Genomic DNA, 22,864 nt, shown 5'->3' with positions numbered 1-22,864 from the left:
GTATAAAATATTATGACTATGTAGTGCCATGCCTCCTTATGTGCCCATCTCACCTGCTAGTAATAGTAGTAATAATAGCTAATGTTTATTGAGCGCTTTAATTATGTGCCAGATACTATTTTAAAAACTTTACATGAATTAACTCATTTAATCCTCTAACGATTCTGTTAAGTAGCTACAATTACCATCTCCATTGTGTAGAATAGAAGCTGAGAGAGAGGTTAAGCTACTTTCCCTCTGGTCAGTAAGTGGCAGAGCTAAGATTATTTCCAAAAGTTCAGATTTCTAACTCCCTGCTCTTGACCACCGCATAGAACAGCGTGGCTTTGGCTGGGGTAAAGACGGGAGACCAAGGGCTGAACCTTGGGAGGTATTTCTAGCAGGGCCTCATGCCAGGCTAGGAAACATTGTCTGCAGAGAACCTTAAACAGGTGGATGATACAAGATTTGCATTTTACAAAGATCACTCTCACTACAGTACATAGAGTGAACTGGAAGGGGAGAGACTGAGAACAGAGATAACAGTCAAGAGACTGGTGTGATAATTCAGGTAAGAGACGGTGAAGTCCCAAGTTTAGCATAGAAACTCCTCCCTGAGCTGACCTCTGCTGACCTCCCAGCCACTGCACCAGCCACTCCCCAACATGGCAGGGCTACCACTCACAGATGTGCAGGTGGTGCCCTGCACAGATGCACCTGGCCAAGACAGCATGTAGGAGCAGGAATGCAGCATGAGCTCACTTGCATGAAGAAGACAGATGGATTAGCAGTGGTCATTAGACATGAGCCTCCAATCCAGACATTTTAAACTACTCTTTGTTTCCTGATTGTGTCAAGATTTTCCCACTTCTGTGCTTTGCTAAGTATTTGGTTTCCTCTCCTAAGGATGCTCTTTTACTCATTCATTAATTCATTCTTTCATTTGTTCGTGCAACACATTTTTTTAGTACCCATCATGTACCAAGTTTTCTAGGTAATGGGGACTCAGGGAGGTGGGGAACTTAAAATCTAGGGGTGAAGATGAGTATTAATAAAATATCACTTGGAGTCTATGGCCATGCCACCCCGATGTGCCTGATTTCGTCAGATCTTGGAAGCTAAGCAGGGTTGGGCCTGGTTAGTACTTGGATGGGAGACCACCTAGGAAGACCAGGTGCTGTAGGCATAAAAAATAATTCTCTTAAAATATCACTTGGACACTTTCTTTGAAAGTAAATTCAGGGGACCATGAGATTATATGTTGGGTGCTGAGACTTACTTGCTCCGGGATACAGGTGGCCCTGGTAAGGAGGTCATCCACTAAAACAATATGGCTTCTCTTAGGATGTACATGACTTTTATGTTGAAATGTAAAGAACAAGTAGGAATTAACCAGGCAAAGAGAGTAGGGAAGGAGGGCAGCCATCTTGCTACAGTTCTACTATGTTTAACAGCACGCTCATGAGTCTTCAGGTTAGAGGAGGTAGGTCTGGAACCCAGATGAGACTTCACATAACAAAGGGAGAGAAAACTGAAGAGGGGGCCCAATGTGGAGGACTGGGGAGAGGTGAGAATCTGCTGGATGGGGGCACTGAGAACCACAGCAGGCAGTAGGAGCTGGGGACTGAGAAGACCTGGGGAAATTCTCATAGCAGGATGCCGAGGAGCTTTTGAAGATAGGGAAGTTCACTAATTAATTTTAAATTGTGCTTCTATGGTTTAAAACTTTCCCCCTCTCCAAACCTTCAGTATAATCAGTTCCGCACAAAAACTTGTGGTTTGGGGGAAAATCAGGGGAGAAAGCTGAATTCCCAGAAAGTGTCTATAGGGAGCATGAGAAGAGCACAGCCATGTGACATACCACAGATGAGGTCAAGTGGTCAGTGGACAGAAATTTGGAGGCAGCGGCGACAGGAGGTATTCATAGCATCGGCTATACTTCAAACCTCAAAGAACTAGAATTTTATTCAATTTCAATTATGACGAGTGATTAGTATAGAGTGATGACGAGAGATAGCATTAAAGGGGATCCGATGAGAATAGGGCCCATAGACAGAGATGCCTGTGTCTTTGGCAAGGGGATGGGGCTGTGGTTTCATTCTAAACATCTGAGACTCAGTGTGTAAACTCCAGCTGAAGGAGATTTCTCTCCACCAGCTGGCTCCCCAAGTCACATCCCAGTCAGCCACAGTGGACAGCCTACCGGGACCTTGGAGAATTACGAACGCAACATTTATCAAACACCTGTTACTTTCTGGGGACAAAGTCACTTGGAACACAGTCCTTGTTCCCTACCCCTTGGAGGACTCAATCTAATGGGGAGACAAACATCGCAGTACCGTGATCGGTGCTGCCACAGAAGCATGGTCAGAGGATGTAGGAACAGGGGTGGGACCTTGACCCAGTTTGGGGCACCAAGCAGCTTCCTGGAGGAAGGACAGCTAAGTGGGGTCATGATGTTTTCCATGGTAGGCAGACACCTCTCAGGCAAAGGGACAAGGGCACAGGCGCAGCTGCGGGGGCTCCGTGGCCGTCCACACTGGCCCTCTGCAGGGCTTATTCCTAAGCGCAGAGGAGCCTGTCTCAATTCCCTTGTTTTCAACAAGTCACATCTCTCCAACTGGACTCTCAGTTCCTCAAGCCCATGGAGACGTCTCACATGTTTGGATGACAGAGTAGGAAGAGGCAGAATCTGAGAAGTGCCGAGGAGTCCCTTACCCCAGTACTCTCTGCCCGGAACACCGTCTGTCACCCTGGTCCCTCACTCCTTTGGGTCTGACGGCCACCACATGGAGCAGCCAATGGAAGTATAAGGTCCTTCTGGGTAGATGCCTGCTAGAAATACATGACTGGGGATTGGGAACTAGAGCGGTGGGGCAAGGAGAAGGGGGAAAAGGAAGGGATATGGGTGAGCGAAGATGCACGTGGATCTCTGCAACGTTCTTGCCCTCCCTTTTCTTGTATTCTTTACTTTTTACCCTTAAGACACAAGTTGAGTAAATGCTCCTGAGTAGACTCACCAAGAAGGTGGAAACAGTGCTTTTGAGGTAGGATTTTAAGGCAATGTAATGGAAAGAGCTGAAATCAGGAAGCCAGTGCAAGTCCCGCTGTGTGGCCCTGCGCAGACCCAGTGCTCGCTCTGGGCCTCCTTTCTCCACTGGTCAAGTGTGCATCTGGACTCGGGGCTCTTCAGGTGCTCTTGCAGTCTGAGCCTCTCTGGTCTCCAGTTTGGACAGCAAGATGGGAGGAAATCTTGTCTCTGTGGCTGGCCGGGCTTGGGCTGTGTTTCGTCTGTCTCGGCAGAAGCCAGGTCTGTGGAGTCATGCGAAATAGCCCCAGAGGAAGACATTGATGGCCAGCAGGAGGACAGCATTGATGTTGCAGACACGTCTCCAGAGTGGCTTCTCCTCAATGCTGGTCAGCTTCTGCTCCAGTGCAGCCTTCTCTGCTGGGCTCAGGGCTTGCTCCACACCCCCAGAGAACCCACAGAACCAGCCCCAGAGGAGCTTTCTCCAGGACCTGCGTGGGGCTGAGGGACAAAAGCCAGAAGGGGAAGGAAAGCAGAAGGGAGGGAAGACAAGATTGGAAAGGGGAGTGATGAGAGAGAGAAGGGGATGGAGAGAGATGGTGAGAAACCAAAGGAATCAGGTGCACGGGAAGAGGTGGGACATGGAACCATCGGCTTAGCCCTTTCTGCCGAGATGGGACTCTGCACTGAGCTCTGACCCTGGTCTCGGCATCCGAACAGTCATTGAGCAGAAGCATCTCACTGTTGCAGGGCAGGTGGTGTGTTAAGGGGCGAGGATAGTGCAGTTTGTTCAAATTCAGGACACACACCCTACATGAGGATGTGGGGTGTGTGGGTGGGGGGCATTATCTCACTCAGGAAGGAGGCAGCAGTTGAACCAGACAGACTGCCACATTGCTGTGGAGAAGGGCACTGAGATGGAAGCCACATTCCAGGGCCAGCTCTGCCATCACCGGACTGAGGCCCTATGCAAATTGCTCATTCAGCTTTTCTGAGCGGCAAGATCCTTCTCATCCAAATAAGCCAATGGAGTTTGCCCTGTTCTGCAGGGGGGAAAAGGCTCAGAGGAAGAAAGGGCCTTGCTTTAGGTCACATAGATGCAGAGCTGCACCAAGAGCCATAACATGAATTTGGCTCTTGGATTACACTGTTTTATCATTTTACAGGCCGGTCCTAACACTGTCTTTTGAGTCACTTGGGTAGTTATTGGTGAGCAATGACTCAATAAATCTAAACCTATCTACAACCTGGGATGTATATACTTCTTTCAGATCTACTCTGTTGTCCTTAAATTTATTTTTAACTTTCCTTTTTTAGGACTCAAAATTGTACTACCATTTTGCTTTTTAACCTGAGTGCAACACAGTCGAGGCTTCTCCCGCCTGCAGCCTTGAGAGGCGGGCGCTTCTTCCTCATTTCCTACGTTCCCTTTGGCAGGGAAGGAGCTCTCGCCAAGGACAGCGCTTGCCTCTCCCTGCCTTTCACTCCTCCTGGTGGTTGGGGGGATCTCTCTCATTGAACCTCTCCACTGACTCAGTGTCTCCTTCGTCCCTTTTGAGAGCAAGCCACTCACAAGGATTTGGTATTTCTCTGCTTCTCCAAGGGCAGGCTCTGCCTTTGGGCATGGGGGCCACCAGGGAGGGCTGCCCGTGACCATGATCGTGGCAGTCTGTCTAGTCCTGGTTCGGCCGTGGAGAGTAGAAGCTGTGCCCTCTCTCCTTTCCCTTGAGAGCTATCTTCATAGCTTCTTCCCTTCCACTTTCCTCTCGCTTGGTAGCTGTCTCACCTGCAAAGAGCTTGTGCTCTCAAATTGTTTCTTCCATGCCATAAGGTTTGTTGGGCCAGGACCTGGTCTTTGCAATGATGAGGGGAGAAGCAGTTTTGAGACCCCAACATCTCATGCATGGACCACAAAACTCAGATAAGAAGTAAAAAGTTACATTTTGCAAAATTGGGGCAAATGATTAGACTAGGGTAGGTGACTTTGAGTTTTGGTGGTGCTTCTGAAGTAAGCCGATCTGGGTTCTGACCTTGGGAGTTTGTAAAGGACTAAATTCCCCATTATGGATAGTTTTTTTATAGCAGACCACTGGCTTTTACCTGTGCGACTTCGTCAAGAAGCTTTGAGTCCTAGATATTGGTGGAGCTCCTATTCTGGAACCCATGTAATTACCTCTAGGCAAGTGGCTGTTTCTCCAGACTCAGGGCCCTAAGCAAAGGTGAAGGTCTTCCAGAAGGGTGGGAGGCTTCTCAGGCCTCGGGGGAAGCACAGGGTCCCTAGAACCTGGCAAAGGCGTTAGAGCTGGGGAGTGCCATGCTGCCAGTCATGTGGGTCCACAACTGGTGCTTTGATAACCTTATCGATGCTCTTAAACTTGCTGGAATTATTAAAAGTCTGGCACACCAGACGCTGGAGATGAAGCTAAGACACTTTTTGAGGCCCTCGGTGGAACTCCATCCAAACCAATGGAAGAAGACAGCTACCCAAATTACCCCAACTCTACTCAGGAACGGGGGCTCCCTCTACCTGAGGCAGAAAGTAAATTTAGGACCTAAATTTCGTTAACTTTTTAACTCACAAGAGCAAGAGAAATCGATTTGGGGCTTTAATTTGCGAATTGATTTAATTTTTTGACTTTAAGTTTTCCTTGGGAATTTTATGCTTTGGGAAATCTCTATGATGTCATTATATCAGAATATTTTAACATTGTTGTTTAATCACATACAGGAAGGTTATAGCTGCATTATGTCGAAAATGGCTACATTATACCTCGTACCAATTTTCAAATTTAGACGCCATGTGGCCTTTGAATAAATTTAATTCGTGTGCTATTTTAACACATTTCAGGATCTCCAGGAGGTGAAATTTATACAGCCTGTCAACAGCTCAAGGAGGCTCCCCATAGGAGTGGCGGTGGTCTCGGGGAGACTTATGAAGATGCATAGCACTCTACGGACGCATGGCTGCTCTTGTCTCATGAGAGACGACCACACTTCTGTATGACTGTAGGCAGAATTGTTAAGCCCAATGGAAAATAAGTAAATAATAAAGTGTGTGTGAGGGATATTTCTTTACCATGCCCGATGCTTCCTCTGTGTGGCGGGAACTCGATCTGTGTCCTTTGACTTTCTGTTCTTAGACTCAGTGAGCCCTGGGGAGGTGAAGGGACTTCCCTTGGTGGATTTGGGAGGATGGAGAGGGCATGCCTGGCTCAGTCCCCACCTCTGCCTTGGCAGTGTGGTGCTCACAAGGGTCAGTGACCGATAGGTCCCTCTGTCTAATGCTGGGGTTCAGTATTGGGAAGAGCACCTCCTCGTGGATATAAACTCAATCTTTCCACCTATATTTTACCAGTAATGAGGGCAATATTTTGGCTCTCATCGGCCTCACTCGTTTGTCTTATTTCTCAAATAGTTTAATAGCCACATGGGAAGGAAAGAGGGGTAATGTTTTTTGGACTCCCTCAGAGACCCCATCCTTAATGATTCCCAAATCGGGTCTTTGGGGACCCAAGACCTGGTGTCTGTCCCCGCCACTCCTCTGTGATGCACATCCCCAGCATACCCTCAGCCTACCTCCGCTCTGCTCCCCGCCCTGGCAGGGGTTCTCTGCCCCTCCGCCTCCAGCAGGGTGCTCCCCAGATGGCATGTCCAGCGTCCCTGGTGTGCCCTCATAGGCCTCCTTCTCCAGCTCTGAGAGGGGGCAGTTCCGTGTCCACCATGTCAGGCGAGCAAGCTGGAGGAAAAGAAAATGCTATCTTTCTCAGTTCCCTTTGGAGGGAAGTCGGGCCATAGAAAAAGAGAGGCTCATTACGGGAGGCCGTGATAGCAGTGAGGAGCGCCAGGAGTAAGCCCAGGGTGGGGGCGGGAGGCCTGGCTCTTCATCTGACCACTTCCTTTGAAAACCTGCACTCCCTGAGCACACGCTGAATGCTGGAAAACACACCGAGTCAGGCACAGCCCTGACCTCCTAGGCTGGGAGTAAAGAAGCTGGGCAGGGAGGCAGATGCCCCATGACAAAGGGCTGAGGAATTGATATTTAAAAAAAAAAAAAAAAGGGCAAAAAAAAAAAAAACCCAGCTCAGTGGAGAGTCACTGCAGGCTTTAGGCACAGGGAAGAGACTCTTAAGACCTGAGATCTAGAAAGATCCTTTGAAATGAATTGAAGGGACCCAGCCTGGAGGCTGTTGCAAGGAAGCAAAAAATAAAGAGCGCTCGAGGTAACAGGAGGGAGCCGTCCTGTGGGAGGTTAAGAAGTAAGGTCTCCAGACGGACAGACAACTGATTGAATGAGCCAGGAGAGGGGGACGGAAGTGGAAGCTCGGCTCTCAGGTCCTTGTCTTGGACCATCAGGTGGGTAGCGGTGCACCTGTGTCTCACAGAGACAGATTGGGCAGGAAAAGGAATGAATTTGTGTGACAGGGGTGGAGGGGGACATATGTATAAAAGGAAAGAAAAGAAAGTTATGCAGCAAGAGAGAGTAGGGAGTATAGAGAGAGAGAGAGTGGTGCTACAGCAGCAAGAAAAGAAAGCAGCAGAAAGTTGTTGTTAAAAGCAGTGTTGAAAGAAAAGAAAAGAAAGTGAAAGAAAGAAAGAGAAAGAGAACAAGCGTTCATCTATATACAGAAATATGATGATGAGCTTGAAGATTCTGTAGCACCTGCAAGCGGAGATGTCCAGGAGAGCAGTAAACCTACATGCCCTGGACAGCTCTGGTGGCTTTCTTGCTTCTCCCTTTTTGATGGCTCTGAAGAGAATACGGCAAGTTCTCTGGCTGATGTCAGTCGGGCCCAACCGTGACTAATGGAGCTCTGAACCATCTCCTTTCCAACAAAACTCTTTCTCTGGCCAGGCAGCTCTTTGTTACATACTGAACCAGGCACCCCTGGCCTGCCTCACCTTCCTACAGATGGGGCACTTTACACAGGGCATCCAGCTGTGCCTCTCTGGGGGATCACGAGAGCCTGGGCTGCTGCCGTGCTAGTAAATATCTCTCAGTAACCTTTACTTTATGTTTATGCTGTGTGTCACTAGTAGTATATGCATAGTGTTTCTCTAAGTCACCAGGAGGCAACTGGATTTGGGTTTGAATCTTGGGAGAGGGGTTTGGGCTTGAAATAGAGAATTGGGTTTCATCTTTACGTAGAAGGTTGTTGAATTCATGGGTTTGGATAAGATAACTCAAGGACATTGTGGGGTGAGAAAGGCTATAGGTCACAGGTGGATCCCTACGGAACAATAACCCCATGAAGAAGGCAGAAGAGTGATCAGAAGGATAGGGAAAAAAAGACTCAAAGGAAATATGTCATGGACGGGAGCAGACGAGAGGGCTTCAGTAGGAAGTGATCAGCGGGGTCTGGTTCTCCTCAGAATTTACTTCAGATAAAGACGGGGAATTGACCATTGATTTTTAGCAAAAAGGTTTGTGGGGATCCTGGCGAGAGCGATTTTAGCAGGAAAATGGGGACGCAAGCCAGACGGCAGTGGGTTGAAAAGCTGACAAGATGTGAAGGCTAGGAATGGAGACCATGCTTTGAGAAAGTTGTTTTTGAGGGGTGATGAGGGGAGAGGCATTAACTGGAGGAGAACAGGATCCGGGGAGGGATTCTGAACTGGGGAACACTTCAGTGCAGGAGCGAGACAGCACACAATGGAGGAAGCCGAAGGTTCGAGCAGTAGGGGAGATCGTTTCCGCTTGTTTGTAGGGATGGGTGACACCAAGGGTATATATAAAGCGATGCAAACTCTAAAGCACCATACAGGTAAGGGGTGTTAACAGTGATTTCTACCCAGAGTTTCAGGGCCCAGCGTCTGGCATGGGCTCCGCTACGGGCTAAATTGTGGTCCTCCTCCCCAATTCACGTATTGAAGTCCTAACCCCAGTACTTCAGAACGTGACTGTGTTTGAGGGGAGAGAGTCTTTGAAGAGGTCATTAAGGTTGAATAAGGTGATTAGAGCGGCCTTTATCCCATATGACTGGTGTCCTTGTAAGAAGAGGTGATGAGGACACAGACAGGCACAGGGGGAGGCAAGGAGGAGGAGACGGCCATCTACAAGTCATGGTGAGAGGCCTTGGAGGAAACCGCCGTGCAGGCACCTTGATCTCAGACTTCCGGCCTCTGGAATCGTGAGAACATACGTTTCTGTTGTCTAACCACCCCGTCTGTGGCACTTTGTCATGGCAGCCCTAGCAGACTGAGACGTGCTCTAAAGAAAAACAGTTTAGAAAGACTGGTCTCATGTCCGAGGACCTGTAAGTCCCTCAGCACGAGAGGTGAGGACTCCCACCTGAGCTCTTACTCTGGCAGACTCTGTTTCTCTTTTCACATACTGATTCTTGCCCAGCCAACACATCCCTGACCATTCTTCTAGGTCCGGCCTAAAGTCGCCCTGTTAAGGGCCATCCCCGGCACCCAGGGGTGACTCCTTCTGTGCTCAGCCTGCCCCTCGAGCTTGATCCGCCCGCGTTTCCGTTGTGTGGGTATCTGTCTCCCCTCATGGACAGTCTCTGGCAGGACCATTCATATTTGTGACCCCAGCATGGGGCCTGGCACACAGTAGGAGCTCACTGAGTAATTTTCCAATTGAATGAATGACTTTGCAGTTGAGAATTAATAACCCAACGAGCTCCCCCTCCCCAGGACATCTGTATGGCAACAGGTGAGACCATAACCCAAAGGAGTAAAACTCAGTGGTAGAATTCTAGGTGCTGGGGGCGGGGGAGCAGGGGCAATTTGGGGGTGGGGGTTCAGCATGAGCATTCCACTTGCCTTTTCCTCAGGGATGGGGGTTGTGCAGAGGCTGACAGCGACAATGACAATGGCAGTGAGCCCACAGAGGACAAGTGCAAAGTAGAGGTAGTGAAAGTTCTTCAGGATGGCCGGCCTCCAGTCCACCTCCCCACAGGCGGGGGCTGGGTACGAGAACTCCAGGGCCATGCGCAGAAGCCCCACCGCCAGGCCGAACAGCAGGCCCCAGAAGGCTCCCTGTGGAGAGAGGGCAGTGGGCAGGTATGAGACCCGGGTGGGAGGCCCTAGGAGGCTACAAGTCACTCTGGCCCAAGTCTCTCTCCCACTGGTCGGTTAGTGTTTGCAAGTCCTTCTGAGTGAGTTCCCCCTTAATGCTGAGGCTTTATCTTCACTTGGAGGCGATCAGAGTTGAGTATGGGAAAAAGCACAGGCTCCAGAGACCGACAAATGAGGATCTGGATCCTGGCTCCATTCCAGAATAACTGAGATGGTGACTCGACCTCCCTGACTCAAAGTTTTCTCATGTGCACTGATAGGACACATTAATAAGTACTAAATATAGATGCTTAATATTCAACTAGGATGGAATATGATTCTGTAAATGGCAGGGAACACCCGGATCCTTTTTCTGAGCTTTCTGTTATAAATCAGAAATCAGTAGCGACATCTTCCTTTCGTTGCTTCTATTTCCCTCCAGCTTTTGTCTTTATTTATTTATTTATTTTTTAAATAAAAGCTCTGGCATCTCCCATCTCTTCTTTATAGCACGGTTCATTCCTAACCCATACTGTTCCCTATATGTAAGAGTCAGATAACTTGGACTTTCATAAATAAGATGTTAATCTCGATTTCAAAAACCCTGAAATGAGCAGAAACATCCAGAGTCCTGCTTCCTGCTGGGCACCGTGTTTGTCAGCAGAAGGTCAGACCCTGCGAACAGGAGGCCCCGGCGGGCACCCTGCTTCCTGTTCCACTGGGAGAGGGGCTTCTGCGATCTCCTTTGCCATTACCTCGAGCTCTCACATGGCTCTTGTGCAATTCTGTCCATGACATCCCTTACCTCCTGAAGGTACGGCCAGCAGATTTGGACCTTGTCTAGACTGTCCTGGGGAGTAACCAAGGTTACAGTCTACAGAGTAACCAAAGTTATAGCCTTGGTACCTTTAGCTCCTCCTAGTCTTCTGTTAGATTTCAGTGCAGTGTCATGAATACCATGTAAGTTCACACTTTGTCCATCATCATCATTGCTATTATTTTTCCTACATATAAAACCTTATAGTGTTATAGATGAAACAGACCCTAGAGATCTTCTAGTTTGTCTTGGGCTTTCACACATAACGCTTCCCTTTCCTCTCCTACTAATCCTTTGGTTCTCAGCTCAGATGTCACTTCATGGCTTCCCTGATCCCTTCCTAAGAGTCCCATAGGTTAGATGCTTCTGTCCTTTACTCTCCTAGTAGCCATTATACTTTCTTATTATTGCTTATCAAATCATCTTTTCTCCTGGCTGGCCCAGTGATGGCACACCTATGTGAACCTTGTAAATCATGGCATCCTGGAGCCTTCATAATGGGATTGATGTTTGTTGAGTGAATGAGTGAATCTAGACCCGATGCTGTGGGTGGGAAGAGGGAAGCCTGGAGGGGCAGCCGGTTTTTCCAAGGTCACAGAGAGAGGCCAGGCTATGATCAGACCAGCTTTCCTGACCCTGTGGTGACATGGAAGAGACAGTGGGCTTCTGTACTCACAGGCTCTGTGACCCTCTTGCAGAAGATGGCCAGCAGGAAGAGGGCGGTGACAGGTGGGGCCAGGTAGCTGGTGACAGACTGGATGTAGTCGAACAGCTGCCCACTGTTGGAGCTTTGGATGATGGGGATCCAGAGGATGCTGATGATGACCAGGAACACCACGAACACTCTGCCAGGAGGGCACAGGACACTGTGAGGAGAGCTCAGGGTGGCAGGCATGGGGCAGGGTGAAGGAGATGCTCAGGAACCAGGAAGGGAGATGAAAGGGAATGTATGGTCGCTGAATCAGAGAATGTTAGGAGACCAGAATCCCAAATGGTGAGATTTCAGAAATTTAGACTCTTAAAACCCCAGAATATCAGAATTCCTGAACCTAAGAGACCCAGAAGTTTTGAACTGGGCGCTTTGGGGGTCATGTAGCCACTTGCTCTTCGGGGAGAAATCCATACCTTTCACCCCCCCCACCCACCTCAATAAGTGGCCTCTGATCTTTGCTTGGAATGTCTTTCCTTCTCTTTCACACTCAAACCTCGTGTTGGACACCCTGCTTCTCCAGGATGGCTCTGGCCTCTAGGGACTTCTCCCTTCGCTGGGTTTCTCCAGCTCTAACTCTCTCTCCCTTATGTTACTATTTAGTGCATAGAATAGACTCCAACTTCATCTCCTGACTCCCGCTCAACCGATCTTAGCTCAGGCCCAAGTCCCCAAAGCACTCTCTTTGTGTAATTTTGCAGATGTATGACCAAGTTGATGAAAAACTTTGCTTTGATGCGTTGTGTGCAATAATGCATATGGCCAGAAGATGGCACCAAACCCCCACTGATCAATGAAATAGGCAGCAGTAAATAGGCACCCGGCAATTGAGTGTGCAGTTTTCAAAGGACATTCCTCTAGAAATATCTCTGCACACCTGTCCTGACCTCTCTTTTTCCTCCCATTTATCTCTCTGGCCCCGCTAGAGCAGCAGCTACTCAAGTGGCCTCCCTGCGTCTCATCCCTGCCTCTTTGCACAATGTGTCCTCCACTCAGGTCCTTCAATAGTCTTTGTGTGTTGTCCGGCTCGGGTACCGATGAGCAGGCTGTGGGAATCCATTAGGCAATGTGAGCAGAAAGCATCATGGTGGAAGGAATGGTGCATGCAAAGACAGGGATAGGGAAAAGAGCAGGTTTTCCAAACGCAAGCACCATCTACCCAAAGGAGAGAATGAACATATTAGTCCAGAAAACTTAGTTATAGAGCCTTAAATGATGAAGCAAAGATTTCAGAAAGGATCCCTTAATCCTATGTAAACTACAAAGCCCCAGCTTAGGGAGAAAAAGAAAAACTAGCCACCAAGTTATACTTTGAAAAGCGTAAAACCGATACCTACAAGATGAAGTTCAAATTCTTTAGCTTGGCATTCAAGGCTGCATCCTTTAGACACAAACTTCCTGTGAACAACTCCATCGATGCAGGCCCCTCACTGCATTACCTATGTCTCTGCCTTTCTCATTAAATTGTGCACACCTTCAGGGCAGGGCCCCAGCACAAAGGCATGATGCAAGGTGGATGCTCAGGGTGAGACCGATGAAATCAATTAATAACCTTTCTGCTACCCTGGAAAAAAGCCAGAGCTGGTCTGAAAGACCTTGGGAGCGAGCGGCTTGCTCACTTCCTCCCACTTATACAGTTCACCTTTCATTTCCTCGTCAGCTTCTCTCATTGACCCTGTTGATCTATTCCAAGAGAAAATTGAACAGGAAGAGAAGAAATTTTTTTTTTCTTCCTTATTCCGGAGAGGGGGAAGCGGTCCAGAGCTGGGGAGGGACTTACCTGAAGTCACGTAGGAAGTTGGTGCTGGAACCGGGAGCTCTGACTACCAGTCCAGGGCCCAGACCCAGCCACATCTCCCCCAGGCAACCAAGGGCAGGGAGGAGAAGGGAGAGGGGGCCTGCCCACGGGAGCGGGCGCCTGGAAGGACGGGCCAGCTCACCTGCCCACCACCATCAGCTCCTCCTCCGTTGCCTTCCTGCGGAAGCGCTGCCACACGTCAATGGCGAACAGGGTGCTGCTGCTGTTGAAGATGGAGGTGAGTGAGCTCATGAGGGCGGCCATGAACACGGCGATCATCAGGCCCCGCAGACCTGGGGAGAGACGGGGTCTCCATGGATGACGGGCCGTTAAGGCTGGCTCTGCCGGGAGGCATGGGGGCTGCAGCACCCAGCAGAGTCAGGAGTCTGGGATGGGGATGGGATGAGGAAGGTATTGAATGAGGTTCCCAACCCGCACAGATAAGGAATCCAGGGAACCGGAGGCTTAGCTCTGGCCAGGCTCTGCCTCCGCCTAGGGTGAGCCATCTGTCCTCCCTGAGCCCATTTCCTCAGCTACACCACTAAGGGTGTGAGGTTAGGCGATCTTCATGGTCCTCTGCAGCTTGACGTCTCAGTCTGGGTTTCGGAGCTTGTAGACACTTGGTTAATGGGTTGCTGGTGGGGACGGTGTGACTGTTCATAATTTTCAGTGTTTTGTACCTTTTTCATTGACATTGGTGCCAAGCCGAGCCCTGGCCTGGGCAGCAGAAAGCTTAGATTTGTTTCCTGGTTCTGCAAATAACTAGCTGTGTGATCTGTCACTAAGTCCTTCCTTATTGGGCCTATTTTTCCTCCTGTACCAAGAGAGGATAGGCCACACCGATTCTTGAAGTCCCTCTGACTCTAAGACCGAGCGTCTAGAAACACAGCTGCTCGTTCCTGGGGAGACCAGCTGCCTGGCCCCACCTCAGTCCTCCTCCCCACCCCAAAGTCCAAGCCTTTAACCACCTCCTGCTTGTCTCCCTGGAAGACTCAAGGTATCCCAAAGCGAGGCCAGCATCTTCCTCTGCGGCCTCTGTTCCTTCCTTGGGTTAATAATGTCTTTTGTGCCTCCATAAGAGACTCCTCAGATGCCCTAGACCCTCCTCTGCCCTGCTCCCGCCCCCTCCCTCTGCGGCTGCTCTGTCATAGCCGGGCCGCCCCGCTTCCCGACCATTTCCACTATTTTTTGGATTCATTTCTTATTCTACTGGGGGGAGGGATAACTCAACTCGTCGACCTCTCTTTATAAACCTGCCTTTTTTCCTATGTCCTCAATCTCAGCATCTCCAGCCCAAGACCTGGGAGCCCTCTTTGGATCCCTCTGTCTCTCTGTCCCTCAAATACAGCCGGCCATCCAGTCCTGCCCATTCCACCTCACAAGTGTCTTTTAAACCTCCTTTCTCCCTCTCCGAAGACACTGACCTGGTCCAAGCCAGGTGACCCCTCATCTGGCCCACTGCCAACCCCACGAGCATCACCCCCTTGCCTCCCCCGAAGCTGAACCCTCCAGGCAGTGTGGTCCTTCTAAAGCACGAATCTGATCACGCACACTGGCCTCGAACCCCCAGCAACCCTCCATCACCCGCAGAGTAAAGGCTACGCTCCAGAACCAGGTGTGGCTACCCCTCTTCTCCACGATGGCTGTCTTCAGTCCCCCTGTATGCGAGCCCACCTGGAGCTACGTGCCGCTCAGACTTCATGCTCTGCCCAGGCCCTGGGCTTTGCACACAGAGGTCTCCCAGACATTTCCCGCCCGTCTCTACCTTTGTCTAAGATGTTCCTCGGGACACAGGTCCACCTCCTCTCTTCTGAGAAAGCTTCCCCAAAGTGGGTCAGGTGCCTCCTTAGGACTCCCTCAGCTCCACTGTGTCCCTGCCCTGGTCACATTGTTGTGGCCTCTGTGAGCCCAAATACACTGGAGACTATGTGGAGCCGAGACCAGGGGCCTACCTTTTACCCCTGCATCTCCAGGAGCAGGGCACAGAGCAGAGCCTCACAGACGCCTATGGAAAGCATGTGTCTGTGTGTCTATGCGTCTGTGTGTGTCTGTGTGTGCATATTGGGAGGGGGGGTGTGGAGGTGAATGTTTTTATTCCTTTTCCCGCCCATGTCTATCCTCAATGCTGTCCCTTCTGGGCACCGGGGATTGAAGGGAGCTGGGAGGTAGGAGGGACAGGTGGCACGGGGGACACGGGACTCACCAACAGGCATGAGAGCTATGACCAGCTTGGGGTAGGCGATGTTGGAACATCCCACTCGGGCCCCGCAGATGCTTTGGCAGACGTCAGGGTCCACGCAGCCCACCTCGTCTGCAAAAGAAGTAACGGCCGTAGAGCTGAATCATCCGCCTGTGCCTCTTCGAGTGGGCCTAATGTTTGCTTTCTGACCCCACATGGAAGTGTTCACTGGCGACTCTGGCTGGGGCCAGCACCCAGAGGCTCAAAGGGCAGGTAGATGTCTGGTTACGATGACTTAGCTCTTGCTGGTAAAGCTCTCGACCATACAGTACTCTGCAAAGCCTGATAAGCTCTTTTGGGTTTTAGGCCTTTTATCCTGATAAAAGACAAATCTCTTTGGAAGGCACCAAAAATGCTTTAACTGATCTTTCCCTTATAAAGGAAAAGCAAGATTTTAGAATGACATCCGGTACCAAGTTCCGTCTGCCAAAATAACTACTGTATGCTCAGCCCACGAAGCCAGACATACTTACTCGATGCTCTTAAAAACGGCCAGCACAGCCCAGGCGGGGCCCCTCTCACCTGGGTACAGGGCCCGGCTGATCATGCCGGGCATGATGATGAAGAACATGGGCAGGATCTTCAGGTAGCCGCCCAGCACTGAGCCTCCCTTGGCGTGGGACAGACTCTTGGCGGAAAGAGACCTCTGCACGATGACCTGGAAAGGCAGCGGTGGAGGCAAGCCACTAGGGCTGGGCCCAGATACGGTCACTGCCTCTGCCCCTGTGGAGGTCCCAGAGTGGGTCCCAGCCTCTGTGCATCCAGACACCCGGTTTCCTGCAGGGAGCCACCCCAGTGTGTGGTGGGCAGGGCCAAACCTGGCTGAGGCATCATCACCTGGTCCGTGCACCAGCACCAGGTGGCCAGCACTGTCAGCCCGAAAATGAGGCCTGGCCAAGGAATGTCCCCGCTCACAGCGTCCCGGAGCATGTGGAAGGCATCGGGCCGGGGTAGGTGGCAGGAGGTGTTGGGCACTGTGACGTTAGGGATGGCCTGTCTGTACCGCTGCTCCAGGCCTGGGTACCAGCCCACCTCCTGAAAGCCTGTGGGGAGAGACCACCATGAGCGAAGCAGTCGTGAGGCCCCACTGGGCCCGTCTCGTGTCCCCCCAACTCCCAGTTCCATGGGGCAACGAGGCTTGGAGCTTGCATGGGACCTGGGGATGGGGGAGGGATGCAGGGCTCAGACCCCTGATTTGGCATAGAGAGAATCCTGCCCCTGGCCTGGAAGGGGTGATATGACTCTGTGCTCTGGAAAGTTCCCATCAAACCATGGAGGTGACAGCCCAAGACAGATGAGAGCGGAATTTAGGGGCGAGGGTGGGGTGTATTCCTTACCCAGAAACATGAGGACCAGGGCTCCCCCAACCATGATCACTGTCTGCAGAGCGTCCGTGTAGATCACAGCCGTGAGGCCCCCTGGGGACCCAAGGAGAGGGCTCATCAGTCAGCGCCAACAGGGGCTCCTCTTTGGGTGCCCGCCCTGTGCGTGGCCACCCTGGGGAGAGGCCACCCAGAGGCCTCTTCGCGGGTGGACTCCAGCCCTTGCCTTTCCCTGGACTGCGTCCCCTTGGCGGGTGGTGACTAGTCACAGTCATAGGCTCAGCTCCTCACCCTGACAGCCTCTGCCTGTGGCTGACCCGGCCGCAGCTGCTTGTCGTTATTTAATATCCCACGTCTGTTCTTTTGTGTGTCCTTAGCTCCAGCAGGTGTCATCCCTCCCTCCCCACCCGAATGCCCATTTAAGTCCCCCAGCTTTCCAGGCCGGCTTAGCCTCTGGAAGTCTGCCCCGAGCCTGTCCCAGGGTGTCCAGGTCTGTGAGAGGTGCTCTGGAGGGGCCAGAGGAAGGTGGGTCTGTGGCTTTTGTCTGGAGCCCTCCGCAGCGACTCTGGTCCAGGTGGCAGTCCCCTAATCAGAACCCTGCTCCCTGTTGCAGTAAGTCTCCTCGGTATCTCTTAATGTCTCTCCTTCCCTGCCCCTCTCCAGCTGGCTCTATTCCCTCCTGTCCCTGCCCTGTCTGTCGCTTCAGTCTTGTCCTCTGTGCTCTCTTCCGATTCGACACCTCCGTCTGCCGCTCTTTGTCTCCCTCTCTCCCCGTTTCTCATTCTGTCTCAGGGTCTGTTTTCTCTCGGCCCCTCCCTCGGGACCTCTCTCTCCTCCAGTCCTTCCCTCCGTGCCCGAAGCTTCCCTCTCCACCTCCCCCTGTCCCCAGGTCTCTGCTCGTGGCTCCCGCACCCCACTCTGACCTTCCTACCTGTGATGGTGTAGACGGCTGTCACCACCAACAAGACCGCCGTGGAGAGGTAAAGGTTCCAGCCCAAGGCCATCTGGATGAAGAGGGCTCCAGAGAAGATGTCCGTCTGCAGAGCCCGGAAACAGGAGGTCAACCGGTGTGGCCACCGGGGTGTGTCACCTTCCGGCTCAGCAACGCCAGCTACTGTCAGCCCTCCTCGCACGACGAGGAAGAAGAGCCTTCAGTGCTGCCCTGGGAAGAAGGGTTCGATCTCGCAGGCGCGAGCAGCAGCGGAGATTTGAAAGCAGAGGAATATGCCGCACAAAACGCCGAGACCGAGAGCAGAGTGGTCTGTCCGCCGCGAAGGGCGAGGCGAAGGAATGGGGCAGAAGACTGAGGAAGTGAAGCAAGGAGCTGGGGCAGAAGAAGAGGCCACAGGGGAGGAGACTGGAACCCCGGAGAGGCCCCGGCTGCTCCCCGACAGAGCGGGGGCGCACCGCCGACCTGCCGAGGAGGAGCCTGGTGCAGATAACCACCGGCTCTAACCCCCGTGTTCGGGTTTATTCGAGGGCCCGAGGCCCTTCGTCCGCCTGCGCTGACTGAGGTGGTTCACAAGCATCAGTGTTCTCCAGCCCCGGAGCTGGCAACCGAGCGGCTCGGTTTCCTTCGCTGCGTGCTCGCCGATCCCGTTCCATGGCTGTGTCGTGAACCCATTCCAGGGGCTTCAACGTGACGGAGCGGCAGGAGGCCTGGACTGGTCATAGGACCCGAACTTTACTTCAGGTCCCAGAGCTGGCCTTGGACTTGGACAAATCATTTGATGTAGGATTTGCTTTCTGAGGCTAGGTCAGTAGAGGAAGAATAAGGACCTTTTTAACTATAACAATCGAGGCAATTAATGCACAGTACTGAATTAAGAATCCGTTAATGGAAAGATATGTGAATGAATGGATGAACTCTAGATTATGAGGTCTTTGAATGGAGGGACTGTCCTTCACTCAACAAACATGTATTGTTCATCTCTGATTATCCACCCCTGAGAGGAGTGTGTGATGAAAGTCTGTGGATTCATTCTTCCTTCCTCCTATTCTTCCTTCTATCCAGCCAGCCAGCCAGCCAGCCAGCAGCAAGCTGTGCCCCATACTCAGCATTTTCGGAGAGAGAAGTCAGCCACGCCAGAGCGAGTACTCACCGAAATCTTGGTGAAGATGTAGAGGATGAGCGAGAGGACAGACATGTACACCTGGATCCTCTGGCCCCCAAATCGCTTCTTCAGGTACTGCGGCATTGTGACCACACCAGCGGCAATGTACACGGGGACGAAAATCCAGCCGAGGGCCACAAGCAGCCAGGTTGCCTGGGGAGGTAGGGAGGAAGAGGAATCCATAACCTGGATGCAGATGCAGCAGTGTCTCCTACCCAGAGGTGGTGCCGTGCAGAGGGGGAGCCCTGAGCAGGGAGGCGAGGGACCTGGATCTGATCTCAGTGCTGTGTGACCTCTGATGGTCCTTCTGCCTCCTCTGAGCCTTGGCTGCCTCATCTGTAAAACGGGTTCTCCATTCGCCATGCAGCCTCCCCAGGCACATCTTAGGCTGCTCTCAGGACTAAGGCCAGGGAAGGGTGAGGTGGTTTCAGACCCCAGTAGCCCTGAGAAGCCTCCAGGTCAGCTTCCTTACATTCCACTCAAAGCCACCCACAGCAAGGCCTCCAGCAGCCCCTGTCCCAGCCAGGCCTATGAACAGGCCGCTGCCCACGTTGCTGGACATCAGAGATGCTCCAATCTGCAAGACACGAGTGGAGTCAAGGGTCAGGGGTCAGTTTTAATCAGAGGCAGGGCCATGAGCTTCCAGAGCTGGGAAGGAGGCAGGGAGAGCAGGGCCTGGACTCAGGAAATCTGAGATCAGAAAGAGGAGAGGAAGTGGGGAAAGCAAAGAGGAACAGGGAGAAAACTGACATTTATTAATTGCCTCCTGTATGCCAGGCACTGTCCTAGGCATTTTATGTGTGCTAACACACTTAATCTCCACAAAGATTTGGAGGCATGAGTATTCGTCTTTCTAATTCACAGAGGAAGAAATTAATATTAGGAAAAATGAAGTCACTGCTCCAGGCCACCTGGTGCGTGAGTGGCTAAGTGGGAAAGATGGGAAGCCATGAGGAGCAGGCTCCATGTCGGGAGGATAAAGCTCTGATCCAGGCCATCGATCTGAGGCCCTTCGGAGAGAAGGAAGTCGAAGCAGAGAATGGAGGAAACAGGTGGGGTGGCCTGAAAGAAGAGCCTAAGTCACAAAGTCTAAGGAGCAATTTCTTGAGGGATTTTACCTCTATAATTTTCCTCATTTAACTGTTCTTCAGTATTAAGCTGATGTATCACCTTCCCAAGAAAATCTTTGCCAATCCTACCTCCACTGTCCAGAGGTCGGAGGCCTCCTGCAAGCTCTCAAAAGCCCCTTTGCTCCCCGTATAGCTCAGCAGTGATCAGGTTGTTTATGAGGCCCTTTGCCCAGCTCAACTCAGCTTCTCTAGGACAGGAACATTCTAGATTAGCTCTGGAGGTCCCGTGTCCAGGCTGCTGCCCATTAGGAGATGCCCAGTGGGTGTTTGTCCAAGGTATGTGTTAGCAAGATTGCTCAAGTTGCAGGTGTATTTGGACCAGAGAGGAGCCCAGAGCCAAGAAACCCACTCGGGAGGCTGTTGCCTTGTCAGGAGAAGATGAGACGAGGATGCGGGTGCAGGAGGAGGGGACGGAAGAAGGTCAACTCACTGGCCACCAGCTCATGGACCTCCCCGCCAGGAAGTAGCCACCAATGGTCCCTCGGCTCGCACGAATGGAAGACTGAAAAGGAAGTGGCAGGAGGTGAGGGTTCCTGAGCCTCCCTCCCCCACCCTCAGCCCTCCCCCAGACCCCTTACCCCCCGGCACAGGCACTGTGGGGGTGCAGAGGGTGAGAACTGAAGCAGGGGGTTGCACCATCTTTACTCTACATGTCTTTGGGAGGGTCGCCTCCTCTCTGCGCCTTGCTGCTCATCTCCCAGGGCTGGTATGAAGAGCAAAGGAGCTAAGGGAGGCACAAAGCCTCCACGATGGCACAAGCGCCATCTCCTTGTGCAGCGTAGGAGACTGTTCTTATTTATTACGCACTTTCATTCCCTGTCTTTCTCTTCGTCCAAGCTTTGTTTCAGGAAATGAGCTGGCATCTCATTATCAGGTGCACAGTGGCCGCCCTGTCCCTTCCTCTCACAGGACACCTAAGGGTGCAGCTGCAGCTCTGATGGGGGCTTTGGGGCTCAGGCAGGGGCAAGGCTCTGTTTGGGGGCTTCTCCTGCTCTGGCCTGAAGTCAGAGCACGCCGGATCCTGGAACAAACCCCAGCCTGCACCAGTAGGTGGTCGGTTAGCGGCCTGTGTGGGGATCGCTTTGAAGAACCAAAGGAGGATGGGGAGTAAAAGAACTTTCTCTGGGGACACAGTGGGTGAGGGCAGGGAAGCAGGGAGGGAAGGATAAACTCAAAGCCGTTATTATGATGCTGAAGCCAACAGGTCTCTGACTGGGCCTGGACAAAGGAGAAATACCGGAAGGGGAGGAAGGGAAAAGGGAAATTTACAGAAGCTTCTCTTCCCCAAAGAAAAGTAATGAATTGGTGACTAGGAAGTGATCAGTGTGTCAAGGGCCTGGTGCTTGTTAAACATTTGCTTGAACTTTCCCATGTCATCTCTGGTCTCGGGGGAGCCCAGATGAGCAGAAAGAATTAATTTCATAGGTGAGGAAATTGAGGCTCAAAGTCGGGGAGCAACTTGTCCAAAGTCAGTGAGGACTTAGTGCTTCTCACAGCTGACCTCCTCCCAGGAGCCAGTGATCGTCTGCCCACTTCATCCTCACACCAGCCCTGGGAGGCAGGGAGTGCTCCCACCCTCTCTTCCACACACCTCCCCGCCCCACCCTTTACAGAAACCAGACTCAGAGAGGATATGACCTCGCCGCAGCCTAGTAAGTGGCCGGCTAGGCAGCTCTATTCACAGTCTGCCTCATGGCAGAGTCTAAAGGTGCTGGCATTTCTCTCCAATGCCGTGGTGATAACAGCAGTCTTTTATTGCAGGGCACTGTGCCAGGTGCTTAAATGGGTCATGTCACTGAATTGTCATAACCACTCTACTGTGTAGTCCTTATTCTCATTGTCCAGATGAGAAAACTGAGCCTCAGAGAGGCTTTGTATGTTCCATGTGGCCCTGACTTTTGGAGTTAGGATATGAACTTAGGGCCCGCTGACCTCAAAACCTGGCCCCTTTCCATGGCACCGAGGTTTCGGTGAACAGTGGCTGACAGAAGGACCTTGGGAGAAAGACCTTCCCGTGAGCACAGGAACCCCAGCTCCTTTAGAAAGCACTGCTCCTTTCTTGCCCAGACACAGACTAGGGGAAGGTGGAGTAGGCAAGGGGTCAAGCATTTGCAGAGTTGGGGATCTCAGCATGGTAGAGAGGGGAGAAATGGGGCTCAGGGTGGCCAGGGATGGTGGGGCCCAAGGCAGCAGATGCGTAGAGACAAGGAGTCAGGAGACAAGGCTCAGTCCTGGCCTGCCTCCGGCTTGCCGTGTGAATTGGGGCGAGTCACACCCCTCTCTGGACCTCAGTCTGCCCATCTTTAAAAGAAGGGACTGGTGAGGGTGATTCCTGAAGGCCCTTCCACCTCAGCCCCTGTGCTTCCCTGACCTGCCTTCCATCTGCCCACCTGGTCCCTGACTCCAGGACCAGCTGGAGATGAGAGCACGCCTCTGCCTCCTCTGCCTCCTCTGCCATGCCCCAGACCTACTCACCCAGACCCCCACGCCGATGACGAAAATGAAGTAGACGACCAGGACCACGATGTCGTAGGCATGCAGGCTGACTCCGGGGCCCATCGCTGAGCGTGGAGCTGTCACAGTCCTGACCCTATTTCCTGAAGCTCCAGGCCCCATTGCTGCCAGCGCCATGCTCCTCTGTCAGAGTCGGTCACCACAAGGCTGGACTTTGAGGCGCTCCTGGCTTCATTCTTTTCCTTTAATGATTAAACAGCCTCAGGTGC

At 51.9% G+C, this 22,864-nt stretch overlaps 1 protein-coding gene and 1 pseudogene across 1 annotated transcript; one reads left to right on the top strand and one right to left on the bottom strand.

The window, feature by feature from the left end:
• The first annotated feature begins 1,047 nt into the window (after window positions 1–1,047).
• On the top strand, window positions 1,048–1,165 carry LOC120622938 (uncharacterized; annotated as a pseudogene).
• A 1,953-nt stretch (window positions 1,166–3,118) lies between these two features.
• Window positions 3,119–22,830, bottom strand: SLC5A9 (solute carrier family 5 member 9). Its single transcript, XM_039885625.1, has 14 exons — window positions 22,617–22,830; window positions 20,572–20,643; window positions 19,484–19,588; window positions 19,000–19,164; window positions 17,829–17,934; window positions 16,913–16,993; window positions 16,413–16,618; window positions 16,098–16,233; window positions 15,540–15,647; window positions 13,479–13,629; window positions 11,506–11,674; window positions 9,779–9,994; window positions 6,584–6,743; window positions 3,119–3,508 (listed from the first exon to the last, which is right to left on the bottom strand). The coding sequence occupies exons 1-14, from the start codon at window positions 22,770–22,772 to the stop codon at window positions 3,300–3,302; spliced, it is 2,040 nt and encodes a 679-aa protein (XP_039741559.1). The 5' UTR covers window positions 22,773–22,830; the 3' UTR covers window positions 3,119–3,299.
• Between the last annotated feature and the right edge of the window lie 34 nt (window positions 22,831–22,864).

Source organism: Pteropus medius, unplaced genomic scaffold (assembly GCF_902729225.1).
Source record: "Pteropus medius unplaced genomic scaffold, Ma_sr-lr_union100, whole genome shotgun sequence".
Taxonomy (NCBI): domain Eukaryota; kingdom Metazoa; phylum Chordata; class Mammalia; order Chiroptera; family Pteropodidae; genus Pteropus; species Pteropus medius.
Note: the sequence above shows the minus strand (reverse complement) of the source record. Positions and strands in the feature narration are given on the sequence as shown.